We start from the raw sequence: 19437 nt of genomic DNA on the forward strand, positions 1-19437 counted from the left end.
ACATATTTGGTGCTGATTTAGCACATGTTTGGCATATATTTGGTGCCTGTTTGGTGCATATTTGGCACAGGTTTGGTGCATGTTTGGCACGTATTTGATGTATATTTGGCACCAGAATATAAATGACTCTCGTCGTGTTTGGCGAGCAACCCATTTATAAAGCTGCAGGTAGGCAATTATGGACATCATGATGTATTATATTGCTTTTTCGCTTTTCCTACTTGCAATGATAAATATATTGGCAATCCTACTATTTTCTCTGCGGGTGATTATTAGAACGATGTTTCTACCCTAATTATAGTTTTCTGGTAAGCTTCATTCTCAAGGTTTCTTTAGCTTAAGGGAGGATGATATTAGGGATAAGTGTGCGATGGGATATACAATGTGATTGGTTATATCATCGACAATAGAAACATTAAAGAACTAATGGATGCGGAACTCGACTAAAATTGTGAGATTAACAAGCGAGAATTAAAATTGCCTATTAAGTATAAATTCAAATTTCAAAGAATGAATGAAGACTTGAAATTTAAAACATGAAATGGTCATGGACGTGAACTAGACCATAGAATCGTAATTCAACAAATATATGCACAATATACCCTGTATATTTAATCTGAAGATGAGATATAAGAAATACAGGACGTGTATAAGAATTTTAGTAACAGCAGAACAAGAGGTACAAGAGGTACAAGAGGTACAAGAGGTACAAGAGGTACAAGAGGTACAAGAGGTACAAGAGGTACAAGAGGTACAAGAAGTACAAGAAGTACAAGAGGTACAAGAAATACAAGAAGTATAGGAAGCCTAAGAGATTAATTTAGTGTAGTCCGGATAAAAGATGAGAAACAATATTAGGATCCTTGGAAGATTACAATACTCTTTTTATAAGTAATGGCGGTGGTCTTTTATGACCTGATGGTTGAAATAACATATTGAAATAGAAAAGAACTGTCAAAGGAATTGAGATTAAATCAGAGTAACTTGATCTGTGAAAAAGGATTGACAATAATGTCTGTAGTAGATCAATATTAAACAGTCAATAGGTAATACCACAATGACTTGAAGCTAGGGTTAAAAAAAAAAAAAAAAAAAAAAAAAAAGGAATATAATAGCAGCCTTTTGGAATGAAATCCAACAATACGGAAAAGATGAAGAATTTCCGAAATATGAAATTCAGGGAGGATGTTACTCCAGAATATTAACAGATGTTATGGAATCCAAAACCATATATTAATGCAGATGGGATAGGACACAGTATGATTGAAGGATAGAGAAATTAACCTTTATTAGATTCAAACAAAATATGAATTAAGGGAGGATGTTGATATGTTTGGTATTTCATATTTAGTTGTGATTGGTAGCGCATATGCTATATGCAGGTTATGCCAAGAATGCATGTGCTATGCAGGATCGACATGAATATAAAAGTCACCTCCTTCTAGGTGAGGCGATTTAGAATAAATATAACTTCTTTTTATAAGTTAAGCAATATGGATATAAAATGAATATATACTACCAAGTATAGATTTACTAGCTTGTAGAGTAATGTAGGCCTGTAGACACATATCTATCCAACAAAACTGCTCTTCCAGGTGTAGAAGTTTTCAAGTCCTTTCAACTTGACTTGCACGCTGGCAGAAGCAGGGCTCATAACTTGTCGTTCGGTCCTCAATCTTACAATGAGATCATCAATGTCTTGTACATTTAGAGTTAAAGATTCCATAGTTAATGTTTCTTAAACAAAATACTTATATTATCATAGTTACTATATAAAACCTATATAATTATCTATAGGGATATTAGAGGTCTATTTATACCTCTGAGTTCACACACATGTGTTGTAACAACAACTCTAATAACACATTATTAGAGTACCCCCTTTCTATTGTTACAACCCCCCTTTTATTGTTACAACCATTTGTAGCAAGTTACAACACTCTACCTGTCTTCACAACCATTGTAGCTTACAAACATGTTGCAACATACATCTTCAATTATTGGTTTCTGTGACGCCGACTGGTGTGGAGATACCACCAATAGCAGATCAACCTCCGGATACATTGTTAAATATGCTGATGGCCCAGTTATCTGGAAAAGTAAGAAGCAAAAAGTCGTTGCTATGTCTAGTGCTGAATCTGAATACTATAGTTTAGCTCTGGTCAGTAAGGAGCTCTTATGGTTAAAAGAAATCTTTGAGGAATTGGAGTTAGACTTACCAGCCATCAAACTTAATTGTGATAGTCAGAGTGCAATGAAAATCGCTACCAACCCCGTTTTCCACAGTCGAACCAAACATATCAAGAGATGCTACCATTTTATTCGCCACCACATTAATAAGGACTTTACTGTTCATTACCTTAATACTAAGCATATGCCCGCTGATGTCTTAACTAAATCATTGCCAGCCGATCCTCATGCACATCTTTGCACACTTGCTGGAATAGGTAATCTTCCTAAATTACAGCTTTTATCAGATTAAGGGAGGCATACCGTCTCACAACCATTCCACCTTAAGGGAGGCTGTTGCAACATGTTTGTAAGCTACAATGGTTGTGAAGACAGGTAGAGTGTTGTAACTTGCTACAAATGGTTGTAACAATAAAAGGGGGGTTGTAACAATAGAAAGGGGGTACTCTAATAATGTGTTATTAGAGTTGTTGTTACAACACATGTGTGTGAACTCAGAGGTATAAATAGACCTCTAATATCCCTATAGATAATTATATAGGTTTTATATAGTAACTATGATAATATAAGTATTTTGTTTAAGAAACATTAACTATGGAATCTTTAACTCTAAATGTACAAGACATTGATGATCTCATTGTAAGATTGAGGACCGAACGACAGATATCGATGATCTCATTGTGAGATTGAGGACCGAAAGTCACAAACCACAGTAATGGCCACTCAAGTATATCTTCAGGAACATATTCATTAAGCCTTTTGATTTTGCTTTTGCTTTTTTAAATGAATTGGTAACTTCGCATGTTGCTGATTTGCTAAGGGATTGTGTAAATGGCATTCACCAACATACCTAAGTACATGAAATTGTTTTGTAGTAACATCGCAGAAAACTTACATCCTGTTGTCTTAACTGAGATAAAAGTTGATAAAACACTTTATTTCTAACTGATTGGTAATACATAACTGCGGAGTATTAGGCATTAGATGTTCTGCTCCAGAACTCATTCCCTCGTTTTTTAGATCTTGAGTAGCGTTCATCACTAAAATCTATAATATTTTCTACTATCAGATGATTCTGTACTACCAATCTTTAAAACCTCATTTTTTTAATAGCTTTTTCATCTAGATTTCTACTTTATTTTGACTGATTATAAGGAAATATACATCACGCACCGGAAAAAGGTATGATTATTAATTCATTACAAGTTCCTGATTCTCGAAAAAATCTAGTAAGATTAGTAATATAGACAGTAGAATCTTTAAATTTTAATTATAGGAAGATATGTATCAAACCAAAGAAAAAGGCTGGATTTATCGATGATGAAGTTTTTTGTGTTCATTATACATAAGCCGTCCCCATTTTAAGCTGGAAGCTCGCGTCAAACGTTGAAGTTCTCCGTGTATATATTTGGAGACTTGAAGTCATCTTCGACTTCATTCAACTACGGCAATAGTTTAAGGTGATTAATTGCTTAGTATTCCTAACTTATCTTCAGTAGCACGACCAGGACCAAGTCTTACGAAAAACTTGCTTAGGGGTTCTACCATGATTACCAATAAATGCTGATTACCAGTAAATGCGCAGCCCCATTATTCTTATGATAATTTGTTCGCGGCAAGATAAATATGGGTGCAAATCTTACATTATTGACCTCTGGGACATAAAAACAAACGTACCTTTCTACAACAGCAGGAATACTAATGAAATTGATGGCTGTGTTCTTGCACAATGTAGTAGAGACTGGAAATTCAAAGTCTGTAAGTATTATCAGTACCTTAACTCGCTAGAAGAGGAAATGTTTTATATTTTGGTTTTGTCGTTCAATCCTCAATCTTACAATGAAATCATATCGATATCTTGTACGTTTAGTGTTACGGATTCCATAGTCGAATGTCTCTTAAACAAAATTCTTATATTATCATAGTTGCTATATAAAACCTATATAATTATCCATAGGGTTATTAGAGGTCTATTAGGGTTATTAGAGGTATTCATACCTCTAGTTCCACACACATGTGTTGTAACAACAACTCTAATCATTATTAGAGTACCCCCTTTCTATTGCAAAATAACCATTTGTAACAAGTTACAACCCCCCTCCTGTTTTCACAACCATTGTAGCTTACAAATGTGTTGCAACAGGTTTAACGCATGCTTGGGCCTCTATGCTAGGGCCCGGCTGTCGTTCATTTTTCAATTTCAGAACGAGAGATCATTGATATCTTGTTTGTTAGATGTAGTAGAATCCATAATTGTAGTCTTAAAGCAAAAACTTATATATAGAACCTATATACTTATATCATACGTAATTGAGGTCTATTTTATACCTCTCTGCATAGGCTATTCCTGCGCTGGTATCGTATGATTGCTGACCAGATAGATGATCATAAAGGTTGTCTAGATGACACCAAATGTCACCTGTTCTTGTTGTAATGATATCTGTCTACAGGCCTACATTGTTCTACAAGCTAGTTCATTGATATTGCTTAACTTATAAAGAGCAGTTATATTTATTTGTTGTAATGATATGTGTCTACAGGCCTACATTATTCTACAAGTTAGTAAATCCATACCTGGTAGTATATATGCATTTTATATCTATATTGCTTAACTTATAAAAAGAAGTATATTTATTCTAAATCACCCCTAACTTTTATATTCATGTCGATCCTATATACAGTGTTTTTACTTTTTTTTCATACTTCCGACTTTTTTCTTCAGACCAACCGGGCAAATAAATTTCAAACCGCACATTTTATTTTTTCGTACTTCCGAGGTCGAATTTATTCGTACCATAAAAATACTATTCAAACCATTTAAGACAATTTATTCATACCACAATTATTTGTAAATGGTTTACCACAATCCAAATATAATATTTCATGTTTTCGTGTGATAAAAATAACATGCCCGAGCCACCATTGAAATCAATTTTGAAAATTGGTGCACATCATACGTTCGAAATGCAGCATCATGATATTTAGATATCCATGATATTTAGATAACAAAGAAGATATCAACCTAGGAAAAGCATGACTATGGTCCCTGACATACAACTTTATTGTACTCGTTAGCTTACATTTTTACGAATATTTCTTAGAACAACTGGTTTTTCAAGCACAATTCGATATGTTTACTAGCATGTCTACAGAATCCTTCATAACTTTCAGTAGTTATCTTACTTGTAGCTTCCATCACTTTAGGTGTCAATTGCTCCTTTTTACTTAGATTCGATCTCTTAACCTTAGATTTACAAACTGACCAGAATTCTTCAATTGCATTTAGTGCCGGCGAATATGGTGGTAAAAACACAAGCTCCAATCCACTCAGAGCAACTAATAACTGAATATCACGACGTTTATGTATTGCAGCATTGTCAAGAATCAAGTATTTTAATTTTTGGAGCTCGGAATTTGTCTCTATTTCTTTAATCACAGATTTGATAAATGAATAGAAATGATTTGCTGTGGTACCTCTTGAAGTACTTTGAGGTTTATTGGATTCCACTTTTCTTTTCTTGTTGGCTGCAAATCTTGGAGGAGATCTCACCTTCAAATCGATACAACCCTTAGAAGAAATTGCACCAAGAAAAGAAACATTCAATCCATTAGTTACAGGGACTGTGATCACAGCCTTCTCTCCAACAGGAGACCATCCATATTCTCTCCGCATACTAATGTTAAAGCCCGCTTCGTCAATAAACACACAATTGTTATTGAAGTCAAGCTTGTCTTTATACTCTTCGGCCCATTCTTGTCTTTCTTTCTTAAGCTCTTCCAGACTTCTCCTCTGAGACCACTTCGAAATACGCTTAAGACTGAATTTACATACTTTGGTAATAAATTTGTATATTGCAGAGATACTAGCCTTTACGTTGCCGAAGGAACTCTTGAGGCTCTGTAACATGAAGTCTAACGTTACAGCCGCATCATCTTCTATTAGCTTCTTCAAGTGTTCTTTATGCTCATCTGAAAGTAAAGGCTTACGTCCACGTTTCTTTGGAGTTTCATAAATACCATTCAAATTCTTAACTACTTGTTTATTCCAATTTCTTTTCCAAGTATAAGCTGTTTGCAAACTAATATCGTTGATTTTCGCAGCTTTATATGCTGAGCACCCTTCTTCAATCACCATGTGCCAAAACCTCTCTCTTACTTTCTCAGAGTAATACTTGTAGGGTCCTCTTTCATTATTATTACACAGGTCCTTAGAAATTGTATCGATTTCTATTTCATTTTCCTGCTCATCTACAGAGAGTTCATCAACTTCCATATCAGGAAATCCGTTAATTTTTTTAAAATCACTGTAACTAAAACAATTCTCTAAAGGAGATGTCTCATACTCTACAGACATCAGGTCAGGTTCCAAGTCAAACCTATTCCCGAGTCCATCTATATATTCATTGGCCAATTCTTCTGCTTTGAAGTTCATTATATTAACCTTTTGTTTCTTTAACAGGAGTTAATCACATAGAGCATTTTTTTTGCTCACTAATTTCGGTCAATTTGATCCAACAGGTGCTGACTCCATACAGTAGCGGTATGTAGCTTTAAGATTCAATAACGATGAACTGTGATCTAATTGATATGAATCTATTTGCTAATTACTATGAAAATAAAAATTGTGGTATGAATATATTTTAATCGGTATGAAGAATAGATTTACCACTAGTACGAAAATTTCAGGTCAATGATACGAAAAATTAAAACCCGGTAGTATGAGCAATTCCGGTCCGAGGTATGAATAAAAAGTAAAACCACTGTATCACATGCATGCTCTAGAATATTCTCGTTGTCGTGTGGCAACCTAATTCTTCGTAAAGTCGCTAACAGATGTAATTGAGCTTTAGCTCGAATCGTCGATTCAGCTCAACCTTGGTGCCTAGCCAAATTGTCGTAGTATAGGACCTACTGAGGTCCAACACCGTGGTGATGCTACAGGTCGACTTCAGCCAAGTAATCGTACTTGTCTTTACGTTAAGTCTGTTTCGTTCTCTGTATATTGCATGATTCTATATAAATCTAAATATCCACATTTCATGGGATTTACCGTATATTTATACAGTATCATTTAGACCCGAATAAACCCCTAAATGCAGGTTAATTCTCTTATTAATGAAATTGCCTTAGCGTTACATTCAAGCTCCTTGTAGTAAGTCTGCCAGGATTTGTATGTATTATAATTAGCCTTAACTGCAGGAATTGATACGACATTTGTATATCGGCTTTACTCCATTCAAGCCGTACTCGCGACAAATGTCGGTCACTATGTGACACTGGTGTAACCTGCATATAACATAAGTGCTACCAGTTACAACTAAATATGAATATTACAGTTCTATCTGTATCAACAATGTCACACAACCATTGCATCTTATGCGTGACCTTCAATACTGGCCCAATTGGCTAAGTAAGAAGTCGTCATGGTTCAATAACTCATGCTACAGGTCTACTTTAGTTAATTGTGCTTCTTTATTTAGAGTCTACTTATAGCAAATACTTAAAATGAAGTGCTATTGTTGCATTCGATCTTCTTATGGCAAATCGACCAGAACTGTTATAAGAAATCTAAGTCCAGAAAGTGGTACGACATATCTATGTTAACTTTAAGCTATTTTAATTGTTCTTGCGACAAAATTTGGTCAGTATGTGACAAGCTTTCTAAATTTATTAACACATGGGCTTCTGTCTCATATTTCAACAGATTTTCCTACAGTTAATATTGTCTTCATTTACTACTGTTAAAGTCAGTTCATACTGACAGTTGTTGAATTCATGTTTGTTATTATATAGTATCCTCGAGTTCTTCAAGATTCCGTCGGATGTTGGATGTTGGATGTTGGATGTTGGATGTTGGATGTTGGATGTTGGATGTTGGATTTGAATTGTCAAGACTAGAATTACACATGTGTAAACATATATTTATAGTAATATTTTCAGCATTTCTGAGAATTCTTAGCAGATATCAACCGATAGAGAGGCAATTTCTTTATTTTGAATTTGACTTTGTAAATCTTTATTATACTCTTGAAAATAACGATTTATGCCCATGCTTCTTAGGTGTTTCAATGAAACATCATTTAGATTTCCCACTTGATTATTTCAACTTCTTTTCCATGTGCAAGCAGTTTAATCTCATTCCTTTTGAGTGCTTTATAACGAGAGCATCCTTTCTCGATAAATATATGCCTGAGGCTTTCCAAGTAGTGTTTGCAAGACCTTTCCTTCAGTATTGTAAAGAGTTCCTGAAATAGAATTTGTATCTATTTTTTTTTTTGCCGGTGCATTGATACAAAGTTGATCAACTTTCATATTCTTCTAACACTGCAATTGAAACAATTTTTTAATGGAGATAGTTCACAAACTTAAGTAAACTCATCATGTTGCAGGCTTTTCTTTTTTGGAATAGTTTTCAAAATCTCATGCCACCTAAATTAATATGAAAAGTAGGCAGCTGAAATAAATTATAGAAGCTATTTATTTTGAAGATTTTAAAGGGATGCTGGGTACATCTAATATTTTAGAATCGACGACGATAGTAACTAAACAATTTTGACTGCTTTCGTAAATGGTATGTGATGAATCATAGGCAATAATCGCAATCTAAGCCTTTCATTTCTCGGGGTTTATAGACCTTTAGTAATTAGTTTATATTATAGAAAATCACGATTTACGTTATATATTTCCAAAGTTATATAGAAAGGAAGAATAACTCTATACTTATTAGTTTCAGCTACTGCTCAGTTGCATTTAGTTAAGTTTTTATCTCTGTAATCAAGTCTTTATTGGCTCGATTATTGTCAATATTTTGAGGCGTTGTAGATTTTAATTAAGCTAACGAAAAAATAACATTTCAATGCCTTAGTCTTCTAACCAGGAAAGGTGCTAATCAAATATGGCTGAAAAGCATCAAACTCCAGTTCATATGTCATAATGTACAAATGGGGACCGAAAATCCTTAATAGGATAAATTTCATTTGGTAAATATAATGCGAAATTAGCAGGAAAATATATTCGGCAAGATTTAAAGTTTGACTTATAAATAAGATTATGCGCTAGCTGCTCGAAGCTTTAGAAGACTTTATTTTAAGCGCTGGCTCACTCTAAAAAATAAATTGCTCTTTATTTACTATCTTAACATCTACTTAATTTTACTTCCTTAGAAACTGAAGGAAGGTAAATAATTGCTAAATTGCTACTTAAAGGAGCTGCTAAGCCTAAAACAGAAATTCATGATTATAGAACTGAATATTAAAATCATCCTTTTGAATGCTTTTAGGTAAGAATCATATACACGATAACATAAATCATAAATAAAAAAAAATACCAAGGGCTTAACAAGAGGCAGAATAAATAGAATACAAATTGACCGACTAAATGCTTTTGCTGTATCACCAATTGATCCTGCTGGATATGTTTTAATTAATCGCTAGTTCTAAAATAACTAATAAATGTTAGTACATACCAACTTAATTGTAGAATATAAGTAGCAAATTCAATATTCGATAACTTTGTACTATCTGCTTTTATTTTATTTCCATGTTGAGTGATTTACTAGAAAGCTTGGGAACCTGCAAGTGACATTAAAAATTTAAGCCTTCATGTTTACATACAATATGCGATGATCTTATTTGTGGATGAAGGAGCGTTTATTTTCTTTTATTCTGCAATAATTGTTTCGGCATTTAGTCTTTGTGATATATGGAAAAAAAATACTCACAAGCCCATTCAGCACCGAAATAAAATATAGGCATAGCGTGATATCCTCATAAATCAAAATTCCCCATTGTAATCCACCTGGGAGTAATTGTAATTATATAGCATTCACACATCCATACATCCAACATCCAACAGTCCAATTTATTTTTATATGTTACTTTTGATTTTATCTAAAATAGTAATTCTTCGAATGAGCTATTAGGATTTAGTTTAAATATGTTCCAATAGTTTATACTGTGATTAATAGAAAAATCAGTTTCACTCCAAGTATATAAACCGAAAAGCGAGTAAATCTAATAATAATGAACACGAAGCTTATCAAGCAAGAATTTTGCAGTAATAATATTTTCTACACATAAACGTAAGGAATTAGTAACAACGATTCTAAAAAATGGTATACTTAAAGGTGGCCCTATGAACTGTGACCAAGTTCCGCGTATTAAATCTCCGTGTGTCTATTGAAATTCCAATATTCTCGCTAATCGCCAACTTTTTTACATCTCACCTACTTTCCTTACATTAGGCAAAAACAATTAAATCAAATTAAGTTGTAATTCAAAAAAAGTGGTCATTTGTTATTTTTGTTATTTAATTAAGAGAAATTATCTCATAATATTGAGTTCACTGATGCAAATTCTATATACTCCATCTTAGAAAGGGGTTTCTCTTACTTCCTCTAATTTTAACGTAGAAATTCAATCTCGAAAATTCAGGTTTTTCAGGAAGCTGGTATGCTCATTTTGTTTTTTTGTGCTAGAAAATTGATGGGTTACAAAAGGAAACGAGAAGTCCAAAATAGGACAATTCATGTACTGATCAATTTTTGATATTGAAATAGCATAAAAAATATAATCTGCAAGATTAACTTTTTAGTTGCTTCATATATGCAAGATTTATTATATTTTATAATCTGACAAAGAGCCTTTTGCCAAAAAATAAATCTTCGCTAATTTGTATCTAATTCTACAGCTACTTACGTTTTCAGTGGCTTTTTAATATCCATGAAATGAGAAATTTGCCCAAATTATTTATATTTATTTTACAGTTCACGTGTTGAATGTTATCACGATTATTATTTTCTTATATTTGCGTCTATTTGACTCAAATTACGTTTCTTTTTGTCTGTGCTCTTGAATGCATATGTTAGATTTTGCATTTTGCATGATATGATTCTTACCATAGTCGTACTTGTCTAGCTTTTATAACATCTGATACTAATTAAGCATGATGATAAATTATCCATTTTTGGAATATAGTTAATACTCTTATAGCTTTTAAGCTGAGTCACATGTTTGCAGGCGGTTAAACTTGTTATACAATTTTGTACAGGGAATAAAATAAAATATCCAGAGATGTCTTTTCAAGCTTTAAGGAAGAAGGATAACTGCAGGTAGAATGTTCTAGAACATAACGTTTCGTAAGTAGTTTACTCTGAAACGAGATAATTAGAAATTGCTGGTCTACTACATTTTATTAGAATTATCTATTATTTTTGAAGATTTCCATATTCGGTAAGTACATCATTAACAAATATGTGGAACTGCGTGTCTTTCAGCGTCGCTATTAGTTTAACATACTCCAGCAGTTTAGAATGAAGATTTAAAACATTAGGATAAAATATGTAGCTTATCAACTATCCATATTAATTTTGATATAATGGATTTTGAACCTCCCACATGAACTTATTCTTCGTTGTTCTTTTTGATTGTGGTAGGTAACACTAAAATATTTCAGCAAAAGTAATATGGGTTCCCTCACTACCTGCTTCAACTCAAAATTTTCATTTGTGATATATGATGAACATATTTACAATTAATGCTCGATTATTTTATTGTACAAACTGCACATCGTAACTCCATATTAGACAGTTAAATCCAAATCTATAGGGGTTATTATTACTGTTATAGTATTTCCAGTAGAATTTAAATCTCTTATATTCTTAGATCTAGGAATGTATACGATCATCTTTGAAAGTAGCTTATAGTTCGACAAATATTGATATATTCGGTGTAAGAAATACAAAATTTTAAAACCTTCAACAATTAGTCTAAAGATAACTCTATACGAATCAATAATACTGAAACTGACTTGGTAACTAATTTTTCATTAAACAATCATGTTGGAGGATGCAGAATATTTCAGTGCTGCATTCTGAATAATGCACAAATTATAATGGTTACTAATGAACTGGATCGTGTTTTTCATAGTTTTGGGTATTCCTCAAACAATTTCTTTAAGCAGTTGTAGTAAATGATTTTCCTTTCTTCTAAATTTTCAACTTTTACAGTCTATTCTTTTAAAAAATACTTACAATAGGAAGCTTATATATTAAACATTTTCAATTCTTTCGTCAATTATATTATTCTAGTAATAAGCTGCATATGAAAATTTGATTCTATAGATGACAGATTTGTTAAAAAATTAACCGAAGTCGAGGAATTTAAATGGTAAGTATAACAACGATCGACTTGTTCTATTTGATCGATATCCAACTGATTATTTTCCAAAATTAAGCTCAGATAACTGTTTGAAACGTCTAACTGTCATAATGACCAAGTATTCATCTTCCCAATTTGTCGATTTCATCTTTTGAGGATTTTTCATGAAATGAGGTGGTTGGAATATTGATTTTTTTCATTTAAAATACACCAGTTAAACATACACCAGTAGTAGCAGAAGATTCTGGGATCTTCATATATTGTATTTAAGATATATTGAAAATACCTTCTCAAGTTCATTAAAAAGTGGTTACAGAGGGTTAATTTGAATAAATAGAAGCAAAGCTTTCATATAGTTTCTTTATTATTTAAAACAGCTGAAACGATATTCTACATATATATTTGTAAGTTGAGATTCTAAGATTTAGGGTTACAAGATCATTACAAATTTCATATATGAATAGAATTTTTTCTATATTAAAACATAAAACATATAGATATAAACTTAATTTCAGGGTATAGTGCTAATGAAATTAAAACCGAAAATAGAAACAGCTCAGAAGTATGTAGCCACTAAGAGCAAAACAGAAAGGACTACAAAAATTTCAACAATGAAAGTTGAAGGTATAAGCAATGAATTAGCCTTTGCCTCATAAGCAGCAAAATCCTCATCTGATGGATAAGGGAAGGCAGTTTGAGTAGTAAAGATGTACTCACCGACATTTCTCTTCTTAACGTCGACAGTAGTGACTTCAGTGAGGGTTGTACCAGTTAAATAACTTTCTGTCTCAGTGAAAGTAGTATTGTAATAAAATCCAGAACTAAAATAATCAGTGCTTATCACGATTAAGGAAGTTTCTGTTGAATCTGAAGTAATGACTGTAGTACTAACAATTTCGTCTTCCGTAGAGCTTGACGAACTACTTGAAGTCGTTGTTGTAGCAGATGGAACATACTCGATTACAATAGCTGTACCTCCAACTGGTAAAGTGGTTGTCAAATAACTAGTAGAATGACGTTCCCATGTGAGAACTTCAGTAACATATGAACGTGGAACGTAATCAATGACAATAGCAGTTCCTCCAAATGGTTCGGTACTAGTTGTCACACTTGTTGTGGTTCCAGTCCACGTTGCAGTTGCAGTTACTTGTGATTGTGGAACATATTCAAGTAAGTAAGCAGTACCTTGAACAGTGGTGGAACTATAACTAGTAGTTGTTCCAGACCAAGAATATGTCTCAGTAGCATACGATTGTGGAATATATTCAAGAAGATATGCAGTACCTTCAACAGTGGTAGTAGAGTAACTAGTAGTGAGTCCACTCCATGTTCCAGTCTCAGTAGCATGAGATTCAGGAACATATTCAAGCAAGTAAGCGGTACCATCAAGGGTTGTAGAACTATAACTAGTAGTTGTTCCAGACCAAGTACCTGTTTCAGTAGCATAAGATTGTGGAATATATTCAAGTACATAGGCCGTACCTTCAACAGTGATAGTAGAGTAACTAGTAGTGAGTCCACTCCATGTTCCAGTCTGAGTAGCATAAGATTCAGGAACATATTCAAGCAAGTAAGCGGTACCATCAAGGGTTGTAGAACTATAACTAGTAGTTGTTCCAGACCAAGTACCTGTTTCAGTAGCATACGATTGTGGAATATATTCAATAAGATATGCAGTACCTTCAACAGTGGAGGAGGAGTAACTGGTAGTGAGTCCTGACCAAGTGTGAGTCACAGTAGCATGAGATTCAGGAACATATTCAAGCAAGTAAGCGGTACCATCAAGGGTTGTAGAACTATAACTAGTAGTTGTTCCAGACCAAGTACCTGTTTCAGTAGCATACGATTGTGGAATATATTCAAGAAGATATGCAGTACCTTCAACAGTGGTAGTAGAGTAACTAGTAGTGAGTCCACTCCATGTTCCAGTCTGAGTAGCATGAGATTCAGGAACATATTCAAGCAAGTAAGCGGTACCATCAAGGGTTGTAGAACTATAACTAGTAGTTGTTCCAGACCAAGTACCTGTTTCAGTAGCATAAGATTGTGGAATATATTCAAGTACATAGGCCGTACCTTCAACAGTGATAGTAGAGTAACTAGTAGTGAGTCCACTCCATGTTCCAGTCTGAGTAGCATGAGATTCAGGAACATATTCAAGCAAGTAAGCGGTACCATCAAGGGTTGTAGAACTATAACTAGTAGTTGTTCCAGACCAAGTACCTGTTTCAGTAGCATACGATTGTGGAATATATTCAATAAGATATGCAGTACCTTCAACAGTGGAGGAGGAGTAACTGGTAGTGAGTCCTGACCAAGTGTGAGTCACAGTAGCATGAGATTCAGGAACATATTCAAGCAAGTAAGCGGTACCATCAAGGGTTGTAGAACTATAACTAGTAGTTGTTCCAGACCAAGTACCTGTTTCAGTAGCATACGATTGTGGAATATATTCAATAAGATATGCAGTACCTTCAACAGTGGAGGAGGAGTAACTGGTAGTGAGTCCTGACCAAGTGTGAGTCACAGTAGCATGAGATTCAGGAACATATTCAAGCAAGTAAGCGGTACCATCAAGGGTTGTAGAACTATAACTAGTAGTTGTTCCAGACCAAGTACCTGTTTCAGTAGCATACGATTGTGGAATATATTCAAGAAGATATGCAGTACCTTCAACAGTGGTAGTAGAGTAACTAGTAGTGAGTCCACTCCATGTTCCAGTCTGAGTAGCATGAGATTCAGGAACATATTCAAGCAAGTAAGCGGTACCATCAAGGGTTGTAGAACTATAACTAGTAGTTGTTCCAGACCAAGTACCTGTTTCAGTAGCATACGATTGAGGTACGTAGACGTCAATATATTCAGTACCTTCAATGGTCGTAGTGCTATAGCTAGTAGTAGTTCCTGACCAAGTACGTATATAAGTAATTAAGGTGCCAGGAACATATTCGATGATAACTTCTGTTCCACCTACAGTTTGGGTATATGCAGTGGTATATGATGAATCGGTTCCTGTCCACGTAATAGTCTCAGTAGTTTTGGAAATAGGTATAAATTCGTAAACTATTTCAGTACCTGCGGCATCCTCGGTAGTCGTACTATAACTTATTGTGGTGCCAGTATATGTTACTGTTTCAGTTGTTACAGATATTGGCACATATTCATATACAATGGCAGTACCTCCAACATCTGCTGTACTGGTAATATAACTAGTGAAGGTACCGGTCCATGTTGCTATCTCTGTAATTGTAGTTATTGGTACAAACTCCACTACAGTGGCAGTACCACCTATTGGTGCAGTACTAGTTTCAAAAGATGTACTATCACCAGTCCATGTATCGGTAACAGTGACAGTTGAGATAGGAACATATTCAATGATAGTAGCAGTACCATCATCTGCTTCATAATTTGTAGTGTAAGTTGTTGTATTTCCGGTCCATGTGTCTGTTACATAGACAAAGGAAAAGGGAACGAACTCGACCACAGTGGCAGTACCACCTATTGGTGCAGTACTAGTTTCAAAAGATGTACTATCACCAGTCCATGTATCGGTAACAGTGACAGTTGAGATAGGAACATATTCAACAACAGTGGCAGTACCTTGAGCACCGTAAGTCGTAGTGTAAGTTGTTGTATTTCCGGTCCATGTGTCTGTTGTATAAACAAAGGAAAAGGGAACGAACTCGACTACAGTGGCAGTACCACCTAATGGAGCAGTACTAGTTTCAAAAGATGTACTATCACCAGTCCATGTATCGGTAACAGTTACAGTTGAGATAGGAACATATTCAACAACAGTAGCAGTACCATCATCTGCTTCATAATTTGTAGTGTAAGTTGTTGTATTTCCGGTCCATGTGTCTGTTGTATAAACAAAGGAAAAGGGAACGAACTCGACTACAGTGGCAGTACCACCTAATGGAGCAGTACTAGTTTCAAAAGATGTACTATCACCAGTCCATGTATCGGTAACAGTGACAGTTGAGATTGGAACATATTCAACAACAGTGGCAGTACCATCAGCATTGTAATTCGTAGTGTAAGTTGTTGTATTTCCGGTCCATGTGTCTGTTGTATAAACAAAGGAAAAGGGAACGAACTCGACTACAGTGGCAGTACCACCTAATGGAGCGGTAGTAGTTTCAAATGATGTAACATCACCAGTCCATGTATCGGTAACAGTTACAGTTGAGATAGGAACATATTCAACAACAGTGGCAGTACCTTGAGCACCGTAAGTCGTAGTGTAAGTTGTTGTATTTCCGGTCCATGTGTCTGTTGTATAAACAAAGGAAAAGGGAACGAACTCGACCACAGTGGCAGTACCACCTAATGGAGCGGTAGTAGTTTCAAAAGATGTACTATCACCAGTCCATGTATCGGTAACAGTGACAGTTGAGATAGGAACATATTCAATGATAGTAGCAGTACCATCATCTGCTTCATAATTTGTAGTGTAAATTGTTGTATTCCCGGTCCATGTGTCTGTTGTATAAACAAAGGAAAAGGGAACGAACTCGACTACAGTGGCAGTACCACCTAATGGAGCAGTACTAGTTTCAAAAGATGTACTATCACCAGTCCATGTATCGGTAACAGTGACAGTTGAGATAGGAACATATTCAATGATAGTAGCAGTACCATCATCTGCTTCATAATTTGTAGTGTAAGTTGTTGTATTTCCGGTCCATGTGTCTGTTGTATAAACAAAGGAAAAGGGAACGAACTCGACCACAGTGGCAGTACCACCTAATGGAGCGGTAGTAGTTTCAAAAGATGTACTATCACCAGTCCATGTATCGGTAACAGTTACAGTTGAGATAGGAACATATTCAACAACAGTGGCAGTACCATCAGCATTGTAATTTGTAGTGTAAGTTGTTGTATTTCCGGTCCATGTGTCTGTTGTATAAACAAAGGAAAAGGGAACGAACTCGACCACAGTGGCAGTACCACCTATTGGTGCGGTAGTAGTTTCAAAAGATGTACTATCACCAGTCCATGTATCGGTAACAGTGACAGTTGAGATAGGAACATATTCAACGACAGTAGCAGTACCTTCATTAGCAACAAAACTTGTACTGTAAAATGTTGAATTTCCTGTCCATGTTCCATTAACTGTAACAAAATCATGTGGTACGTATTCGAATACAGTAGCGGTACCACTAAGACCATAATCTGTGGTATAACTTGTGCTATCCCCGGTCCAAGTAACTACCACATTGCTTGTGGAATAAGGTATGTACTCTTCCACAGTGACTCCATTTGTAACACCTCCGTCAAGAACGTCAATAATTGTAGTATAACTGATGGTTGAACCAGTCCAAAAACCAGTTTGAGTGACAGCGTCAGAAAGACCAGTCTCAGTATCAGATGCCGAAACTAGTAATGGTAATAGGATCCATAAGTATATTAGCTGATTAATTGAAACTAGCATGGTTACACCTTAACTATTAAAATCTACCAAACACTTCAAATTTTACATTTTTGAGAATATATATAAGAAAGAGTAGCCAGACATGATTTGGAAAAAAGATTCCAATTGCAACAAATTTGTTTGTGTCAGATAATATATAATACATGCGTAAACCAGCAGAAGCCGAAAAAGTTAAAAAATATGTATTATGAAATAATATTTTTGTGCAGTAAGGCTTTGTAAATTTGTTCTCAGAATTCAGTCTACTTTTGTTTTAGCTTTCATATGAGGGAGTGGTTAATGGCTAATTTAGCCAAATTTCAACCGATCCTTCTTAAAATCGTTTGTCGATAAACTGTTCGGTTATGATATAATACTCTTAAGTATGGCTTTGGAAAATAACCTTGAAGAATATCAAACATAAATTAACTTTTTGAAATCTTAATGATAATAATATAAATTACAGGCAATAAGTTTGTGTGTAATATTTTTAGAAGCAATATATAGCCTAGAATACGAGATAGAAAAGAAAATTTCTTATAGATGCAGAGTATAAATCTTCTTGTAGGCTGAAAAACTAATGTTAGTGAAATATTATTTGATGCACTGAGGTGATTTTTCTAATCTTGTCGGTCACATCTGAAATAAAGATTCACAAACAGGAGGGCTTATAATCTAGTATTATAGACCCGAAAAACAAGAGATTTGACGATTCATTGAAACACTGATAATAAATGGTTCTATCAATGTTTTGCGAATTTCACTATCGAAATACTCATTCAATCTGAAAAAGTGCAAACAGCAAACAATATTTAACCATGCCTGCGTTCTTTAGATACAACGAGGCGGATTGGTCTGATACTGGATGCAGTTAACTTCTTATTCGTATGGTACATTAAAAATTAAAATGTTAGAAAATTTCCCAATTCGTATAGGACAGTTGAAAGGCTCTGGTAAAGAATGCATATTTAGAAACACAATATTTAACCGTATACGTAAATTACGCACATGAAGCTCTTTCCGAAAGAGGTTAAATTGAATACAAAGGTAATTTGTAATTAATGTATTCTGTTTCTGGCTAAAATTGGTACTTTATTTAGAGGCTATATCACGATATGAATATCACTATTTAGGAATTGATATTTTGCATATGCAGCCAAAAAAGCACAAAGAAAAAGAAAAATATAGCTCGTGTCAAAATGCCGAAATGAGATATTATTAAGAAAAAAATAAAATTAAATAGAAATAAGAGCTGCAATTAAAAGCATTTAATATTATTCAATTTTGAAATTGCCATTGCGTAGCTTGCAATATCTTCAGAATTCACACATTCAGAAATATAAAATAAACATCGAGGGAAAAGTTTATCCGAAAATGTGTGATGACTGATTTATCATATAAAATGGATAAGTTTGGATATTCACTATACAAAATAAATAAATTTCAGTTCTTATACAATATCCTGAATAGTTTTGGGGACTTATAATAGAAATCATAAATCTACGTAGTACAGAAATATGGGTGTCATGTTGACGTAGATATTAGATAATTTAGCGAAGGTTAAGTGTATTTTTTCGAAGATCTCGCTTTATTTTGTTCACAATAGACACAATGCATCCACATGCATGCAGTAGCTGCAGAATCTTTTTAAATCTCACAGAAGATATTTTTTCC

The 19437-nt window shown here is 34.3% G+C and overlaps 2 protein-coding genes across 2 annotated transcripts; one reads left to right on the top strand and one right to left on the bottom strand. All coding sequences in view use genetic code 12, as the record gives it.

Annotated features, from left to right (window-relative positions):
• Window positions 1-536: 536 nt before the first annotated feature.
• Window positions 537-819, top strand: RJT21DRAFT_120 (uncharacterized protein; the record flags this gene model as incomplete). The annotated part of the gene is made up of 2 exons (XM_064881596.1): window positions 537-553; window positions 669-819. 2 exons carry the CDS (start codon window positions 537-539, stop codon window positions 817-819), a joined length of 168 nt encoding a protein of 55 aa, XP_064736292.1.
• Window positions 820-12547: 11728 nt separating this feature from the next.
• On the bottom strand, window positions 12548-17784 carry RJT21DRAFT_123 (uncharacterized protein; the record flags this gene model as incomplete). The annotated part of the gene is made up of 2 exons (XM_064882577.1): window positions 12548-12598; window positions 12943-17784. 2 exons carry the CDS (start codon window positions 17782-17784, stop codon window positions 12548-12550), a joined length of 4893 nt encoding a protein of 1630 aa, XP_064736293.1.
• Between the last annotated feature and the right edge of the window lie 1653 nt (window positions 17785-19437).

The sequence above is a fragment of the Scheffersomyces amazonensis genome (assembly GCF_036850825.1).
Source record: "Scheffersomyces amazonensis strain UFMG-HMD-26.3 chromosome Unknown RJT21scaffold_7, whole genome shotgun sequence".
In the NCBI taxonomy this organism is placed as follows: domain Eukaryota; kingdom Fungi; phylum Ascomycota; class Pichiomycetes; order Serinales; family Debaryomycetaceae; genus Scheffersomyces; species Scheffersomyces amazonensis.